This window comes from Colletotrichum fructicola, assembly GCF_000319635.2.
Source record: "Colletotrichum fructicola Nara gc5 chromosome Unknown KSG_Nara_v1_contig01, whole genome shotgun sequence".
Lineage (NCBI taxonomy): Eukaryota > Fungi > Ascomycota > Sordariomycetes > Glomerellales > Glomerellaceae > Colletotrichum > Colletotrichum fructicola.
In genome coordinates this window covers 8,792,334-8,809,138 of record NW_027094051.1, presented here as the reverse complement: position 1 = coordinate 8,809,138, position 16,805 = coordinate 8,792,334, and the positions used below count along the sequence as shown (strand labels likewise).

At 50.7% G+C, this 16,805-nt stretch overlaps 5 protein-coding genes across 5 annotated transcripts; all 5 read left to right on the top strand.

Moving 5' to 3' along the window:
- Window positions 1-679: 679 nt before the first annotated feature.
- CGGC5_v002519 (putative transporter) lies at window positions 680-2,301 on the top strand (the record flags this gene model as incomplete). The annotated part of the gene is made up of 4 exons (XM_066150981.1): window positions 680-848; window positions 902-1,148; window positions 1,448-1,732; window positions 1,785-2,301. 4 exons carry the CDS (start codon window positions 680-682, stop codon window positions 2,299-2,301), a joined length of 1,218 nt encoding a protein of 405 aa, XP_066009903.1.
- Window positions 2,302-5,300: 2,999 nt separating this feature from the next.
- On the top strand, window positions 5,301-7,194 carry CGGC5_v002518 (Fumonisin cluster-specific transcription factor FUM21; the record flags this gene model as incomplete). Its single annotated transcript, XM_066150980.1, has 9 exons — window positions 5,301-5,367; window positions 5,419-5,625; window positions 5,681-5,702; window positions 5,751-6,000; window positions 6,056-6,070; window positions 6,128-6,334; window positions 6,412-6,908; window positions 6,969-6,987; window positions 7,174-7,194. 9 exons carry the CDS (start codon window positions 5,301-5,303, stop codon window positions 7,192-7,194), a joined length of 1,305 nt encoding a protein of 434 aa, XP_066009904.1.
- A 498-nt stretch (window positions 7,195-7,692) lies between these two features.
- CGGC5_v002517 (15-hydroxyprostaglandin dehydrogenase) lies at window positions 7,693-8,729 on the top strand (the record flags this gene model as incomplete). Its single annotated transcript, XM_032027120.1, has 2 exons — window positions 7,693-7,771; window positions 7,828-8,729. 2 exons carry the CDS (start codon window positions 7,693-7,695, stop codon window positions 8,727-8,729), a joined length of 981 nt encoding a protein of 326 aa, XP_031876484.1.
- A 591-nt stretch (window positions 8,730-9,320) lies between these two features.
- On the top strand, window positions 9,321-11,332 carry CGGC5_v002516 (putative amidase; the record flags this gene model as incomplete). Its single annotated transcript, XM_032027121.1, has 6 exons — window positions 9,321-9,423; window positions 9,473-9,564; window positions 9,955-10,037; window positions 10,101-10,407; window positions 10,458-10,544; window positions 10,595-11,332. 6 exons carry the CDS (start codon window positions 9,321-9,323, stop codon window positions 11,330-11,332), a joined length of 1,410 nt encoding a protein of 469 aa, XP_031876477.1.
- A 444-nt stretch (window positions 11,333-11,776) lies between these two features.
- vpr-10 (Minor extracellular protease vpr) lies at window positions 11,777-14,639 on the top strand (the record flags this gene model as incomplete). Its single annotated transcript, XM_032027122.1, has 4 exons — window positions 11,777-11,884; window positions 11,945-12,665; window positions 12,719-13,501; window positions 13,555-14,639. The coding sequence occupies 4 exons, from the start codon at window positions 11,777-11,779 to the stop codon at window positions 14,637-14,639; spliced, it is 2,697 nt and encodes an 898-aa protein (XP_031876479.1).
- Between the last annotated feature and the right edge of the window lie 2,166 nt (window positions 14,640-16,805).

Sequence of the window (16,805 nt, the reverse complement as noted above, 5' to 3'; positions counted from 1 at the left end):
TACTTTGGGTCAGAAGGTTCAAGAGGTAACTCATCGAAAGAAACGTTGACAGATGCTCTTTTCCCCATCTCAAGAACAGGATGACTCGAAGAGAGAGATGTCATTGTCAAAAAGACTATGAGCATGAAAACTGATGCCATCCTTGCTCTTGGGGGAGGAACGTAGGCACTGCCAAGTAGCCATCAACAGCTGGGCAGTGCCTGGGTTATTCACGACAAACCGTTCAATTTAAATCCGCAACAAGTTTTCATTACCCACATATGACATTGAAACCTCTCCTGTTACTTATTAGGTACGTAACAAGGGAGCAAATCATGAGATAATGCAATTAGTGACAGCCAGCACCTTCAGCAATTCCTCCTTCGGCGAGCACCCGCACCTGATAAAGAACCACGCCACCAACGCTAGAGATACAAGCGGTCTGCGGGAATTGACCGATCCTTCTCGCCGTGGTGCGGACGTAGCAATCGCGGGGTATTGGACGTGGGGTATGGGGTACGGGGTACGGAGCAAGGGGATGGGGCGTGATACGGATGGGCCAACCCCATCTTGGCATTCCGAAGGTCAATCTCAGAATTATTTGCTCGCGGCTCTGCGCACCTACATATATGTCGTTTACTCCAAGGTCTCACTCAATTCTGTTGCCAGTGTCTCCAAGATCGTTGCAATTTTGGACATCATGGCTGAACTGACGAAACCCTCAACCACTGAGGTTGAACACGAAGACAAGGAGAAACCGGGGAACGCCCAGGTTTCGAACATAGACCCTGTCGCTCAGAGGTCTTTGTTGCGAAAATTGGACTATCGCATGATGCCAGTATTTTTCATCTTGTACTTCCTCAACCACTGTAAGCGAATCCTGTGATCTTGATGTTTCGGAGATCTGGACTAACCTTCCTAGGGGATCGGAATGGACTGCCTCAAGCCAAACTCAATGGGATTTCGGACCATCTGGGCCTCCAAGGTACACAGTACAACACCTGCATATCTATCCTGTATGTTGGCTATCTCACCGCCGGCATCCCATCGAACATGATCTTGACGCGAGTTCGGCCGTCTGTATACATGGGTGTTTGCATGTGTGGCTGGGCCATAGTTTCCGCGTTCACGGCTATGGCAGACAACTACGTCCATCTTCTTGTTCTGAGGTTCTTGCTCGGGTGGTTCGAAGCTCCTTTTTACCCGGGCGCCATCTACCTGTTGAGCCGATTTTATACGAAATCCGAGGTGAGAGATTGTCTATGCCTTCTAGCGACCAAACTCTGACCACTTCAGCTTGCGACGCGCCTGGCCATACTGTACTGCGGGCAGCTCAGCTCAAGTGCCTTCTCAGGGCTGATCACCGCGGGCATTTTTGCAGGTCTTGATGGAACGAAAGGCCTGCACGGCTGGCAATGGCGAGCACTCAACAATATACGATTGTGGTTCAATGCTGACCAATATTCAGGCTCTTCATAATCGAGGGATCAGCAACCTTCCTAGCGGCGATTGGAGGCATTTTCCTGCTTCCAGATACACCTGGCAAGACCCGTTGGCTTACGGCTGAGGAGAATGCCTGCAGCGTGATGCGATTGGAAGAGGAGAACATGAACGAGTTGAAGCACGAGACCCCGATCCAAGGCTTGATGAGCGCCTTGAAAGACTACAAGGTTTGGTTGTTCATGTTCATGCAAAACATGCATTTTTCAGCCATGTCCTTCAATCAATTTTTCCCAACGATTGTCAAGACCCTGTAAGTGTCAAGTCACCATTCTAATCATATCCACCTATCTGATAACCAGCAGTGGATACGATCGTACCATCACACTGGTCTTAACATCACCCCCATACGTCTTTGCCGCAATGTTTGCACTGGCTCTATCCTGGTCCTCTGGACGGTTCGACGAGCGCGCCTGGCACATTTATGGTGGCAACGCCCTTACTGTGGTCGGCTTTGCTGTAGCTTGTGCAACAACAAGTGTGGCGCCCCGATATGTCGCCTGCTTCTTGTTCGCTGCTGGCTCATACTCTACAGGCAGCATTATTCTCGGCTGGGCTGCTGCTAATGTCGTTGATTCCCACGAAAAGAAAGCTGTTACGATGGCTATGGTCAACTTTTCTGCAGTCGCAGCAAACATCTATACGGCTTACCTATGGCCTGATTCTGACAGCCCACGTTTCTTGGTCGGACTCGGCAGTAGTATTGGATTCTGCGTTATGTGCATGTTATCCGCGCACTTTGCCTGGTTTCTGTTCAGAAGGCTCAATAGACAACGGCTACGGGAGGCTGATGGGGACTCCGTAAAGCTGTTTGCGACATAGACAATGCACAGGTCGGGCTTGGTGCTCTTCGTTGATTACCACCCAAGTATTATACGGACCAGTCTTCCAATTCTTTTCGGTCGTCGTTTGCTGCTTTTCCGTTCTCTTTCTGCATTGCTGGTTCCACCAGAGACAAGTAGTACAACGATACAAGAAATTTTCGCCGAAATTATCAACCATCACGGTTGATTACAAAGAACATGTGATCATGACAATGCACCAGACACCGATCGTCATCCGTGGCTAAGATGGGCCGCGATTCATCCGAGTGGGAGAGGCATCTGGTTCCATGAGTCGTATCAGCTAAAGAACCTATTGATACGGGAATTCCGGGCCGCAATGCCAACGAATAGACGCCCGTCAATTCACTAGTAACGCTAGTGTAAGAAGTAAGACCACATTTCCGATGCCACCGGAAATTCCAGCGACGACCAGCCCTGGTCCGAGACCGGACTTGACCCCAAAATGGAAAGACACCTAGTGTTCTCGAACGTTGGTAGGCATAGCCTCATGGTGAACCGGCCACTTTTCCAAGGCTAGCAGTCGTGTGGTCTTGGCGAGAGGTCGAATATCGACTTTCACAGGATATATCAGATTGATGTGGGGTCGCTTGCCTGCCGGCAGGGTAGTTCCCAAAGTTAAGGGACAAACCGAACTGATGTTCCGCGGAATGCCTCCCCGCGCGGGCCACAATGAGGGACGGGGGAACTGGGTTTACGCGGCCTTTCAGTCCAACTTCTTAGAAGAGCAGGATAAGACTAAGCTCCTGAATCAGGGACCTAAAGACGTTGGGTGCTCAGGTAGGGCTGATGTTGATATGGTCAATGTTTTTTCTGACAGCAACGCTGATGATCTTGGCACAGCAAAGGCGTTCACAGCGATAATCACGTAGGATGAGATCACGCCACGATGGCACCTTATTTCCAAAAGCAAAGCAATCGTCAAAGTTTAAATATCAGTCCTCTACGAAAAGCTGTTGGTGAGGGGTAGTTGCATGACAAGGATGCTAGTTCCTGCACTGACCTTTTCAAGGTGCAAAGTTGCCAACCCCACGACCGAGTCAGCTTAACCTTTGACATTGTGAATCCAGGTTCAGATCCCAGCGGGAGGCTTAATTCTGTTTTGAGGTCTTTCGGATAGAAAACACGGCAAGTCAGTCGACCCACTGCCTCTCAGCCAATAGCTTGAACATTGTCACCAGCCATTGAGTTAACTAGCGTTGACATGAGAGCCACTCATCCCAATCTCGTGAACCTCGGACTTCCGAGCTGCCCAGAGTCCATTCAGGGTCCAGGCAACTTTGAACTTGTACCCAAACAATTGCGCAGTCAAATCCACTTAGCGACGCATAACAACTGCGCGTACCTAAGGGAGTCGAGGAACGGTGTGAAGCTGGATAAGATCTGTCAATAAGCAAAGTTCATTACGGCTCCTCTCACGGCCGAATTATGGGGTTGAGGCTGGAGCCGAAGTTAATCCCCGAACTGGTTCATGTCTAAAATTATCCGCATTGGCCTCTGGGCAGATGAAATTACAAATGATCAGCTAAATGCTCGTCAACGTCGACGAGGCGGATCGCAGAGGGCGCATCAGGTGAACAGCGCCCTCGGCTGAAACAGTATCGAGGGTGAGCAACCACAACGATCGACAACCTTTAATATGATCAGACCATCGATTTTGTTCATCAATGATATGCGCAATGACTGCGGGTTGTGGGGCCAGCCCCGAGACGGGATGCGGGCGCCATTTCCTTGGTCCCAAGTGTCGTCCAGAAGCCATCCGCTGACTAGATCTAGTGGGTTTAGAATCATCGATGCATAAAGCTTTCAAGGTTATTCAAGGTAAGGGCAGAATTCCCAAAGAACAACGGGCCTCAGTTCCGACTGGCTGCTTCATCCATAAACCTAGCACTGAAGACGTATTCAATACTAGGTTTTACAGCACCCTCCAAAGGCACTTGTGATGTTGCGTGCAAGGCGAGAGCGAGACCCATGAGCTTTTGTTTCATTCGCCACGCAAGGATTCCTTCATAGGATTGACCCAGAATGTCATTCGCAAGTGGCACTCAGCGACCCTACTCGGGTATTACGGCCCGGAGGTCACCAGCCGCATCATACGACCGTTGGATGGTTCAAAAGAGTTCATTTGGAGCCCCTCAATTTCAACGTCGCAGTCCTCGGATTTAATGATCTTTGCGAAGAGGAATTGAGCCGACGCGTCTTTAACCAGGCTCTCATGCCATGTCCTCACCAACCACAACAAACTCAGTTGAAGCGGGAGGGCGAGTGTATAAGCGCCGGCCAGGCGCATGCGAGACATGCAAAATCCGAAAGCGAAAGTGTACGTCAAGCTGCTCAGAATCTTCGATGGATACCTTGGATGTCTTCTTACAAATTCCAGGCGATGGAGGCAGACCAAGCTGCGAAAAGTGCCTCGTAAGCATTACCTGTGTAGCTTTTGCGAATGCAGTCGACCTTTCTGACTGATTATAGTCCTCCGCATCTTATTGTGTCTATTTGACCCCGAAGAAAAGGGGCCGATCGAGCCAAAGCAGTATTAAGCAGCCATCTTCTTCAACGTTGACTACCGATAATAACCGACGTTTAGGCCAAAGCTCATCCATTAGAGCAAGACAATCATTTGACGACTTGAACGCTCATGCGTCGCACCCAATAGTAACTTCGACGGCAGCGGATCACGTCATCTATGCAGCGAGTTCTTCTACTCCTTCATCGCTCTCTGGAATCGACCAGCTTCTTGAAAATACCACGGTTTCTCATTCTTTTGCGCCCCAGGATGATATCTGGGTTTCCCTAGGAAATAGGTCGTTCAGCTCTGCAGAGAACATTGGAATTTTGAGCAACATTGATATGACTACGAGCCCTGGAACCGAAACGCTAGAAAATGGTTGGACATCCGGTTCTTATGTACAGGATCAAGCAGCAAATCCATCGGCATCTTTCTGTGAACTGTCGCCTGTAAACTGGGTGGACTTCGACATGTCGTCACAGCAACTTGATGCCTTCGAGGCTAATCACGCTGTCACCTTGCCAGCGTCTTCAAACTGTAGGTCTGGGCCATATCCTCAGGGAGAACATTCGCTGAATCGTCTTTAAGCCCCACGCCATCTTCCCAGTCTCACACTCGATATGGTAAAACTGTTCCTAAACAGACGGAGAAACCTCGATGGAACGTCCAGTGAACTCATCGCACGTCTGCTTGAAGTTGTTGAGGAGTGTTTTACGACTCAGGAATATCTCGACCTGTTCGACGATACGGGCATACCTTCGCCCCATGTCGATACCCACTTTCAGTTCATCCAAGGTAACGATTCAAGATCTTCTCTTCCTCAGCATTGTACTGACCAGACATCGCGCAGCGTTTCTTTCTCAGCCATACCTGTACGTCTCGTCTTCAGATTTGAAGTGCTCACTTCTAATTCGACTTAGGGGAGCCATTTATGTTTCGGAAATTGAAGTGTCTCGTCTTTACCAGGAGGTTATCCTTGAGGGTGTCACAGATCCGGCTAAGAGAGCTCTGGTTTTTGCGTCCATGGCTATCGGCAATCTCAACTATTCAAAGAGCAGTCGCTCCAGCCCGACAACTAGCAACGATACTGGCGGGAGTTCACATTACCAGGAGGCCTTGTTGGCAATGGAGAAGATGTTTGTTGCCAGGCCATCAATCTTGGTCTTCAAGGTACCTAATTGTAACCTCGAACTCCGATGCTGTCCCGGGTCTAATTGTCTCACAGGCTTTACTCACGACGGTGAGTTTCTTTCGAGCACCATCTGAAACAGTATGAGCTAATGTTCCAATTTTGAAGCTTATCGCCACACTGCAATATAGAGTAGAGCAAACTTCATGCGTGTTGGGTCTTTGCGTCTCCTGCGCTCAAGCCTTGAGACTCAACAGCATGACTGCGATCCGTCAATTATGTCAGACTGACAGCGAGATCGATCAACTTCGACAAGGCTTCTGGCTTCTATACTGCATCGAAAAGGCATTCAGAATGCGTTCGGGACAATTTTCTGTCAGTATTTGCCGTCGAGTCTTCTGGAGATAGTGAAAAAAAATGCATATCTACTTTCTAACAACACGAGCATGCAGTCATTGAGCGACGCCTTCATCGACCATAACCCGCTAACCGAATGCGACAAAACCGGTGTGACTGCAACTTTTCGAGATTTCCACGCTCATTGCCGGCTATCCCAGCTCTGCTCTCGCATGTCTGAAGATCTCCACGTGGCAGGGGACGTTCGTGATCCGAACTCAGGTGCAAAAGTGAGCGATCGTGCCGAGAAATGGATTGTGGTTCTTCAAAGATTCAACTCAGAAGTGCTCGAGACGAGAAGGTGGGAAGACCATATATTTGCTTGGACTCCCAACAGTACACACTCAGACACGTCAAAGTTGTCGGTTCCCGTTTCCAGCTACCCATCTAAGTTGTTTCTTTTCGAAATGGCTCTCTTCGCGTACGGACGACTTTTTCAAAAAGCGGGGACGGACATCTCTCTTGGCAAGTCGGAGCATATTGTTGCGCAATTCGCATCTGAGGTTCTTAACGTCATTATCAATATGGATCCCAGCACAACCAGCATGAACCGGTAAGTTTGAAATGCGCCACCTGCGTCTACTCGATGGCAACTAAAGATCATATTTCCTAGCCACTTTGTTCAAGTTGCTGTAAGCTCATTTTGCATTACAGCAGTCTTTGCTCAGTTGCATCCTGATCAGGCAGCGATTTTCAAACAATTGGTGTCAACATTGGGTCTGTTTGCGCGAGTTTCGACGACATCATCCGTTGTTTCTCTGGGAAAGCTTAGCTCCGTGGTTGACAGCGTTCAACGGCTGATGACACCAGATACCCAGCGGAGTTCGCAAGGTGTTTAGATCCGGAGGTTTATTCGAATATACCAACTCTTTTTTCTTCCTCGCTTCCTATTTTGATGATGCCCGCTTATTCCGAGGCTTGAGGGTTACAGTTTCCCGCTGGCTATCCTGGTCAAAGTGTCTCGCTGCGGGGTTGCGGGGTAGCTTCCCCTCACCCGTCAAGCTGCATCGTGGGGGCGTTGGAGCGATACTCGCCGTACACATGTCTCAGCTGCCCTGTCGACTCGGTGAAATGGGATCCGAAAGGCGTCTTTTTAGAGCCGTCCAATAAGAGCCTCAAACAGACGCAAATCGAACCCCGCCCTTGGTCATCTGAAAGGGCAAGTTTCCCGGATATTGGACGGCAAGAAAACCGAGCGAGAGGGGAACCCAGCCCATGGTACTTTTTATGTTGAGACATTCCAACTTAGAGTTTCAGTCATCTCAAAACTTTCAGATCATTCTTTCAACATTCAAGAATCCGTGATCTTATTATATCGAAAAGAACCAACATACGTTATGGCTGCCAACACACCAAAGCAAAGCACGCCTTTCAGCGTGTCTGGAAAGACGGCGATCGTCACGGGAGCAGGCTCCGGTCGGTCCCATCACAAATCGACATCAAGAACGCGTTGACACTGACGCTGCACACAGGTATCAACTTTTCCTTTGCTGAGCTGCTCCTCAAGCGCGGCTGCAATGTCGTAATTGCCGACCTGGCTCTGAGACCTGAAGCGGAAGAGCTGGTTTCGAAGCACAATAGCAATCCCCGAGCAATTTTCGTCAAAACTGATGTCACCTCATGGCCAGCGCTGTCGAAAATGTTTGACGCGACTCTCGCCGAGTTTGGGAATTTCGACATTCTCTGTCCTGGAGCAGGCGTATATGAGCCGCATTGGTCGAACTTTTGGCATCCTCCAGGGTCATCAGAGAGCAAGGACAGCGTTGACGGAGGACACTACAAGCTGCTGGATATCAACATCACGCACCCGATTCGAGCCACGCAGCTGGCGATCTCTTACTGGCTTCACCCAAAAGAAGTCACGGACGCAAAGCTCCCTCCTGCTGTGAAGGCCTCACCAGGCAACCCCAAGCGAATTGTCCACATTTCTTCCGTCGCGGGTCAGGTGCCGAACATCAACGCCCCACTTTACTCCGCGTCCAAGTTCGCCATCACCGGCTTTGTCCGGAGTTTAGCTCGGCTGGAGGAGACGGATGGAGTCCGAATCAATGCCGTCGCGCCTGGCGTTGTCCGTACGCCTCTATGGACGGAGCATCCAGAGAAGCTTATCAACTTGGACGAGAGCCAGGACGGTTGGGTAACTCCGGAAGAGGTCGCCGAGGCAATGCTTCGGTGCGCCGAGGATGACGGAGTCCCCGGCGGCTCCATCCTAGAGGTTGGCAAGAATAATACGCGCTTGGTGCAGACTTTCAATGACCCGGGTCCCGAAAGAGACCCGAAGAAGGGTCTTATGGCAAGGAATGTCTTGAATGGAACAGAAATGGTGTTTACATGGCTGAAGGACGCAACGAAGTGGGCTGTTGGGAGAGACTGAGTTTGATCCCGGAAGGCATTTGGCCAATTCATGGACTATTTTTGGTATTTGGAGGTGCTCACGCGAGGCCGTAAAATTTTGGTATGAGAGACCGAGATTTGTGACGGCGCGGAAAGGCTTTTGGCCATCATGATTCTCGCGTCAAGCGTGTCACCTTCCAGAGAGCTCCACTGCAGATAAGCTCCGCATTTCAATGACAATAAATCGGGATTATGTCCGACTTCTGGGGCTCCACAGATACCGGAGGGATGAAGATCCCTGACCAACGCGGAAACGGCAGCTGTAGCCGCCGGCTAGACACAAGTTAGGTTAAGCTTGTTGACTCTCCGATGGCCGGCCCCACCTGAATGCCGCGCCGGCAGCCTTATCAGTCATCTCACCGAGAGAACCGGACCAGGGCCGATGTTATCGGCGACGGCAACTTATCTAGGTGATGACCATTGATAAGGCCCGCGGCAAATTTGAAGAAGACTTGGCGGATTACTTATAAATCTGAGAGAACATTGTCATGCCCGATGGGATCCATTAGATGCCATATTGTGTTTTTGATGTCTGATTCAAGGTTAGGCTGGAGGAATGGCTTTTGTCAGCATGGGATCGCTCGTGAAAGTCGCCGTGCTAGCGTCTAGCTTGGCCACGGGGGCTCTATGTTCGCTGATCCATGAGTCGCGTGGCGAAGACTCGCCGTTCCCCAGTACGTGTCTCGTAAACTTGTTGGTCTTGCTCTAACCGGACTGAAATAGTGCCCCTTTGCAAGGGAATCGACATCGAAGACGCGACAATCGGCACTCTTCAGCGCTTGATGAGTCTGGGGAATCTCACAAGTCAGGACCTAGTAAGCTGCTATATAGCTCGTATTGAGCAAACAAATGCAGTCCTTCGTTCTGTTAGTGAGGTGAACCCAGACGCCCCGGCCATCGCCGCTAGCTTGGACGATGAGCGAAACACCAAGGGGATCAGAGGCCCGTTACATGGTATTCCATTCATGGTCAAAGATAACATCTACACCGACGATAAACACAACACGAGCGAAGGCGGTCTTGTGTTACTGGGTGGAAGATAATCATCTGAAGCTACTATTGTGTCCAAGATTCGACAGGCAGGTGGCGTTCTACTCGGGCACACGGCTCTCTCAGAGGCCGCTGACCACCGGGCACTCACAAACTTCTCCGATGGCTATTTAACTCGCGTGGGGCAGACAAGAAACCCATTTAACCTTACTCAGCCTACGTCCGGGAGTAGTGGTGGCTCTGCAGTCTCGGTGAGAAGCAACCAGGTGGCTATTGCCCTAGGAACTGAAACTCATGGGTGAGTTTCCAAGATTTTATCGGGCTGCAATCGCGCATTCGCATACTGACACCTGCATCTAAGCTCATTGGTTCATCCTGCTGCGCTACTGGGGCTTTACACGATCAAGACTACTCCTGGGCTGGTTTCCCGCCACGGTGTTGTCCCTGGAAGCTTCTACCACGACACGCCTGGACCAATGGCTCGCTCGATGCGCGATGTTGCAGTTCTTCTCGACATCATGGCCGGACCCGATCGTTTCGACAATCTAACATTCGAGGCTCTTCGGAATTACCCTAAAGACGGATTTGCCGCTGAAGTCACCGATCAGAGTTCTCTTAAAGGGATGAAACTCGGTCTTCCGTGGAATCCATATTGGTCCACGATTGGCGTATGTTCCCTCAGTCACAGTCGTGGCAACGCTGACATACGTGATCCTAGGCCATAAACTCGCCGGGTCAGCGAGAGGCATATGAGAGCCGCGTTCATGAGTTGAGAGCTGCTGGAGCCGAGATTTATAACATCACTGTAGGCCCTCTCTCAGTCTGCGTCATCGCCCCAGCTAATGTGATACCTAGGATATTCCTAACATTGAGAACGTGGCAAACAAGTACGGCTTTGGTCAGCCAGCTGATGTGCCTGAAGAATATGGCCAACTCATCGCCTATAACACTCTTCTTGCCGTGGCATATGGCGAATTTCTCCAGAATTGGACGTTCCTCGAATCAGACGAGCGACATGGAATGAGCAGCCTCGCAGAAATGGCAGCATGGAATGATGCACACAACGACACTACTGGCGCCCTTGGCAACAGTACCTGGTGGTACAACACGGTTTCAGGACAAGATTTCTACGACAACGCCATCGCAACGAATGGAACCATGGGCGACGAGTTCTGGAAAGCCTTCGGTTGGGGCCGGAGGACCGCTCGCGAGGTCATTGACGGCGGACATGCGTACATCCTCGATAACGGCACTGTGATTGAACTTGACGGCTTGCTGGTGCCGAACGATCCATCTGGTGGCCACGATAACGCTTGTGCCTCGATCCCTTCGTATGCTGGATATCCCGTTGCGTCGGTGCCAATCGGTCAGAGCGGTTACGGCGCCGCTTTTGGTATTTGCATCTACGGGCGGCAATATTCTGAGGCGCGATTGATCCGCGTCGCGTCGGCGATGGAAGACCTGTTTCGCTGGACCTCAACCCCGGAGTATCACAACTATGAGACTGCTGAGGGGCCGTGGGACGCGCCGTGGCCGGGGTACGTTTGCTCTGAGGAGTCGTTGGAGAGATACGCTTGCGATCCCAGTCTTTGAGGCGTCGTTCTTGTCATAAGGTATTGGTTCATAAGCTATTTGAAGTACCCGAGGAAATGGCACGATGTGCGCGGACAATGGGAGGGCATTTGTCCGTCTTTATGCCACTCAGCACTTGACCATAAGCATAATCCGACTGACCCGAATTCTCGGGCGCAGTTCATCCCATATTAACTGCTTTGTATCCACTAAATCCGGTAAAGACCTATCACGGATGGTCCGGTAATTGTAACCAATATGTTAGAGTTCGACCAATGGGAAAACTAGAGAAATATGCGAGAGCGATCGTATTGGCCCCTGCGCTAGGGGGTTCGTGATAGTTGCACGAGTCAGTCTCAGCATCTTGTACAAAATCACCTGTTGTCCTGTGCTTGGCTGTCGAAGATCCTGGCCATCAGCCTCAGCTGTCATTTCTCTGACTCTCACACTCGTTCTCAGCCCCGGATGAAGTCCCTCTTTACGCAAGCCGCCATCGCGGCTTGCCTTCCTCTTCTGGCGGCTGCCGCTTACAAGGATGCGTTCGTGGTTGAATTTGACGGATCAACTCAGTTGGTAGGATAAACACTTGGAATTATTTTCATAAAACTTGGGATAGGTCTAACTCTGCAGTAGACCGCCGACAACTTGAACAACCAAGTCCAGACTTCACTCGCTCGTTCTGGCCTAGCTTGCACCGCATCAAAGCGATACTACTTCACTCACGCCGTGTTTCAGGGGGCCTCCTTCAACCTAGAATGCAATAACGACAAAGTCGCCCAAAAGTCTGTTCTTGCGACTGTTCAGGGTATCGACGGAGTTAAGAAGGCTTGGCCGGTTATCAATATTCAGCCAACTCTCTACAACGACAGGCGCATTAGCCGTGATTTTGGAACATACGTCAAGCGCGACCTGCCACAACTCCATGCCAGAGACGGAGCAGTCGACACTCTATCCACACACGTTGACAATGGCGTCGCCAAGCTTCACGCAGCCAACTTTACCGGCAAAGGCGTGCGCATCGCTGTTATTGACAGCGGCTTCGACGTGGATGTCCCGGGCCTCAGCAAGGTGGACATTGGCTATGCGCATGATCTGACGGACAACGATAATGATGTCCGTGACAATTGCTCTTTTCACGGTACTCACGTTTTGGGCGTCATTGCTGCCAATGGAGACGAAGCTCGCTACGGTGTTCTCGGCGTGGCACCTGATGCAACCTACGAGCTTTATCGTATTCAGCCTTGCAACGGAGGCAGCACTAACGATATGTTGATCAACTCTTTTCTGGAGGCTGCTGATCGAGGTGTTGACGCTATCTCTTGCTCTTTTGGTGGTGGTCAAGCCTTTCCTGAAGGTAAAGTTGTTCATGAAGGCTCTAGTTGACTCGTCAGTGCTAACAACCACAAGATCCCTGGTCTGCTGTAGCCACGCGACTCTTTAAGAATGGCACATATGTCTCTCTTCCAAGCGGCAACGGAGGCCCAGGAGTCTTCTCCGGCGTCAGTCCCGGCATGGCAGATGCTATCACATCCGTCGGCTCCACCGACAACACCGTCACCCCATACCTCACTTGGCAAGGAAACTGGACCTCTGGTACAGATGGTGGAGAGATCCGATTTGTCCCTGGTCTGCCATATGATCTTCCTGCGAACAACCAATTGACCATCTGGTCCCCGAACAAGGAAGTTGATGCTCCTACTGACTGTCAGCCACTTCCGAGTCCGACAGACCTGCCAACTGATCTTTCAAATACTGTCATTCTCGCCTCGCTCTCGCAATGCTGGACAGATGCTAGTGGTGCGGATGCTTCCATTACGAAGGCCTTGGGAATTCCGTACATCATCTACTACGCCACGAAGAACTGGACCGTTGCAGACGGTCCCGGATTTTACGAAGACAGCTCAGATCCCAATCTCAAGGGCATCGCCACAGTAGAGTACGACGTTGGAGTCAAGCTACTGAACGCGTTCCACAAAGACCCTGCCTCAAAGGTCTATCTCGCCAATGAGGCTTCGATTGCCAATATTCAGCTGGAGAATAGGGCGAACAATCTCACGGGTGACTTTGCTTCGAGTTTCTCCAGTTGGGGTCCGACCCTCACTGGAGGCGCTATGCCCCTCGTCCTTGCCCCTGGCGGCAACCTCATCAGCACATTTCCGAGCAAGTACGGAGGCTACGGCGTCGTGAGTGGTAAGTGGAACAGCTCTCAAGATTGGAGGTTGAATACTGACAATCCGCAATAGGAACCAGTCAGTCTGTTCCATTTGAGGCCGGCGTTGCCGGACTCGTGAGGCAGAACCATCCCGACTACACTCCCGAAGAGATCCAGGCTGTGATTGCTACCACCGCTCGCCCGGTCAAGTGGAACGACGGCAAGGGTGCGGTCTCAGACTTCCTGGCTCCCGTGTTCCAACAAGGAGGTGGTTTTTTGGACGCATGGAACGCAGTACATTCCACAACAGTGCTCAGCACCGGTGCGCTCTCCTTTAACGACACGGCCAACCGCCCCAAAGAACTCAGCTTCAGCATCAAGAACACAGGAACCAAGGCCATTACGTACCATCTGAGCCACGTCGGTGCAGCATCCGGCTACATTCTCAAGCAAGCCAATGGCTACAACCTCACTAAAGGCGAAGCCACTGCAGTTTACGCCGACGTCAGCGTCACCCCACCGACCATCAAGGTTGAGCCTGGTAAATCATCCACTGTCTCCGTCGCACTCACCAAGGAGCCGAACCTTCCTGAAGCTGCGACACGTGTATCCTTCTTTGGCGGCTATGTGGCCATCGAGGCAGAGGGCTCAGCCGACGTGAACAACCTGACCCTTCCCTACACTGGCTTCGGCGCTCCGCTTGCAACACTCCCCATCATCAAGCGGGATACATCATACCTCATGATGTGGAACATGACATCTTCATCGCCGGTGCGCATGGAAGAGGGCCGCGTCTTCACTTGCACCCTGGACACCAGCAAAGACGTCCCCGCATCTTTCGCCGACAACATGTTTCCCGGAGTCTGGATCGCGCTCTTCGTTCAAACACGGAACTTGAGCATCTACATCGTGGATGCCGATTCCGGAAAGGAAGTCGCCAAGTCGTGGCAGACAACATCGGATGCTGTTTGGGGCCGTGCGAGCAACTGGTACTGGGATGGTTCTGATGCGAATAAGACTTTTATCCCGGCTGGAAGCTACATCTGGCGGGTGAAGGCGCAGAAGTTGAACGCAGACCCGTCTAAGGAGGAAAGCTTTGACGTGTATGAGACAGGGAAGTGGGTGTTGCAGTACTCTAACAGTACTGTGGGGTCCAATTCGACTTTGCAGTCATGAGGATAGTCGTTAGAGTAAGACAAAGAATTCACCAGTGTAAAGAGCTGTTTGGCCCAGGCCAGTTGATGGAAGCGTCATGCCATTTCCAAGCATTACCAACTAGAGACCTTTATGATAATTCACTGAGTTCGGCAATCAACAGGAGAGTGTTTCCACTTTTATCATGTCCCCTCTAGTCCACCGACATATCCTGTCGACTGATGGCCGAGTTTCAACTCAACAGAATCTCTCTGGGCTTGCTCGACCAATTACCTATTCGCGTGACCCTTACTGACTATTGGACTGACCTTGATGTTCAAAGTGGCGCAGCTTTAAGCAAGTGTTTAAAAAGCGACTGTTCTAACCCCCAAAAGAAAAGAGCTTTTGACATCATGTGCCAACCACACAGTCTGGCACCTACATTCAGTTTCTACCTACCCCTCGATCTCCGCCCAGCCTTTGCCGAAATCACCAACACGAGATTTTCACGATGGAGGCCCAGCTCATCAATACACCACAAGTTGGATTTCCCCTTTTCTCATCTCTCCCCCAGGAGTTGAGAGATCAGATCTGGGAGACGGCAGTAACCCCTCCTCAAAACGGAGTCAACTATTTCTCCGTCCATCATTCCAGCACTACAGGGGTTTCGTCAAATTGCGTTGAAGTCGATCCTCAACATGAACTACCAACACAGCGAGGACCACGCTTGCTACCACCATCTTTCGACCCAAACAACACTACGCCCCTCACAAGGTCGTGGTTCAACAAAAATCCCTCAACTTACACCCTTCCAAGGGTCGCATTTGCTTGCAGAGAGGTCCGGGCCGCTTTCATTCCCGTGGTCAAGCTTCTTGACAACCCAACAACTGCATCTGCACCCGCCAGCTCAAATGTCCACAGTCGATGGAAGATTACGATGCAAAGTCAAGAAGATTATGGGGTTGAAAGAGACGTTATCAGTCGAGACCGCCTGGACGATGTCTCAAACAATTATATAGAACCTACGAAAAGAAACACTATGCCCTTACATCATGTACTCGACAGGGAGATTTCATCGGAGTATATAAACCACCTGCCAGCAGTAAACTACTCAACATAGGCAACAATATGATGGCTGCTATTCCTCATTGTTTTGCAAGTCGTTAAACTTTTGAACATCTCATTCTCTTGCCTCATAAGAAATACCTAGCTTATTCCAGCCCCCCACCCTCTTCAATCAACTAAGTCGTCCTGAAGGTATTCCGCGAGCATGAGCAATCCAAGACAGCGCCGCAGTAAAAAAACCGAACCCGGCGCCTCGCCCACTTCTACGGACTAACAAGCCAACGCTCAGTTTCTATCGAAGATGCCACTGACAACAGCCGAAGAACCAAGTGAAGAGAATGATGTCGTGTTCCTCCTCTACATATCATGGCTCCAACCCTCGGTTTTATACCCTACCCTTCACACAAAGGCGCAACGTCCCCAGCTACTATTTAATAAAAAGCCTCCACGAGATTCCTGCATCTGAGAACATTCAACATTAACGAAAATGAGGAAGCATGGTTCCTGAGGATGGGTTGTTGAAGATGGACGCGGCAGAGAATGTCTCTGCTGCTGAACTTTATGATTCACTTCCCATGGGCTTGCAAACACTTCATCAACCCTAAGATACTCGACAATCCGTAAACACAGATTCACCTCACTGCGAGCACCGTCTTCACTGCCTCTAAACATATGCTCCTAATCATTCGTTAGTATTAAATAGAGGTCGAGCCACAGTAGCATAGGGCTAAGAGTGTAGCTAGTGTTACGACCCGTTATGCATGGATAACAGTTGACCGACCCACTTGGGCGTCGGGCGGCTAGGACAGGACATTTGTACTGCAGGATCACGGGAACAACAGGGACTCACTCGGAACGGAAGAACTATGGTACAATTCACGTGATGATAAGAAGGACCGACGAGAGATAAGCGGTCCTGACCTAGGACCGACATGGAGAAAGCGGTCCACACCCGGGGACCGCTCGGAAGACATCGGTCCTCAGAGTAAGGAAACTACCCTAGACCTGTATATAGTATGACCTGAGCCTGGCTCATGGTCAGACTTCCATAGCTCTTTAGCAATCAACTTAGTATTCATCCTCACGGATACTCTCAGCTTACCTTCACTGCGAATTACTTGTTGAGCCTAAGACTGATCACCT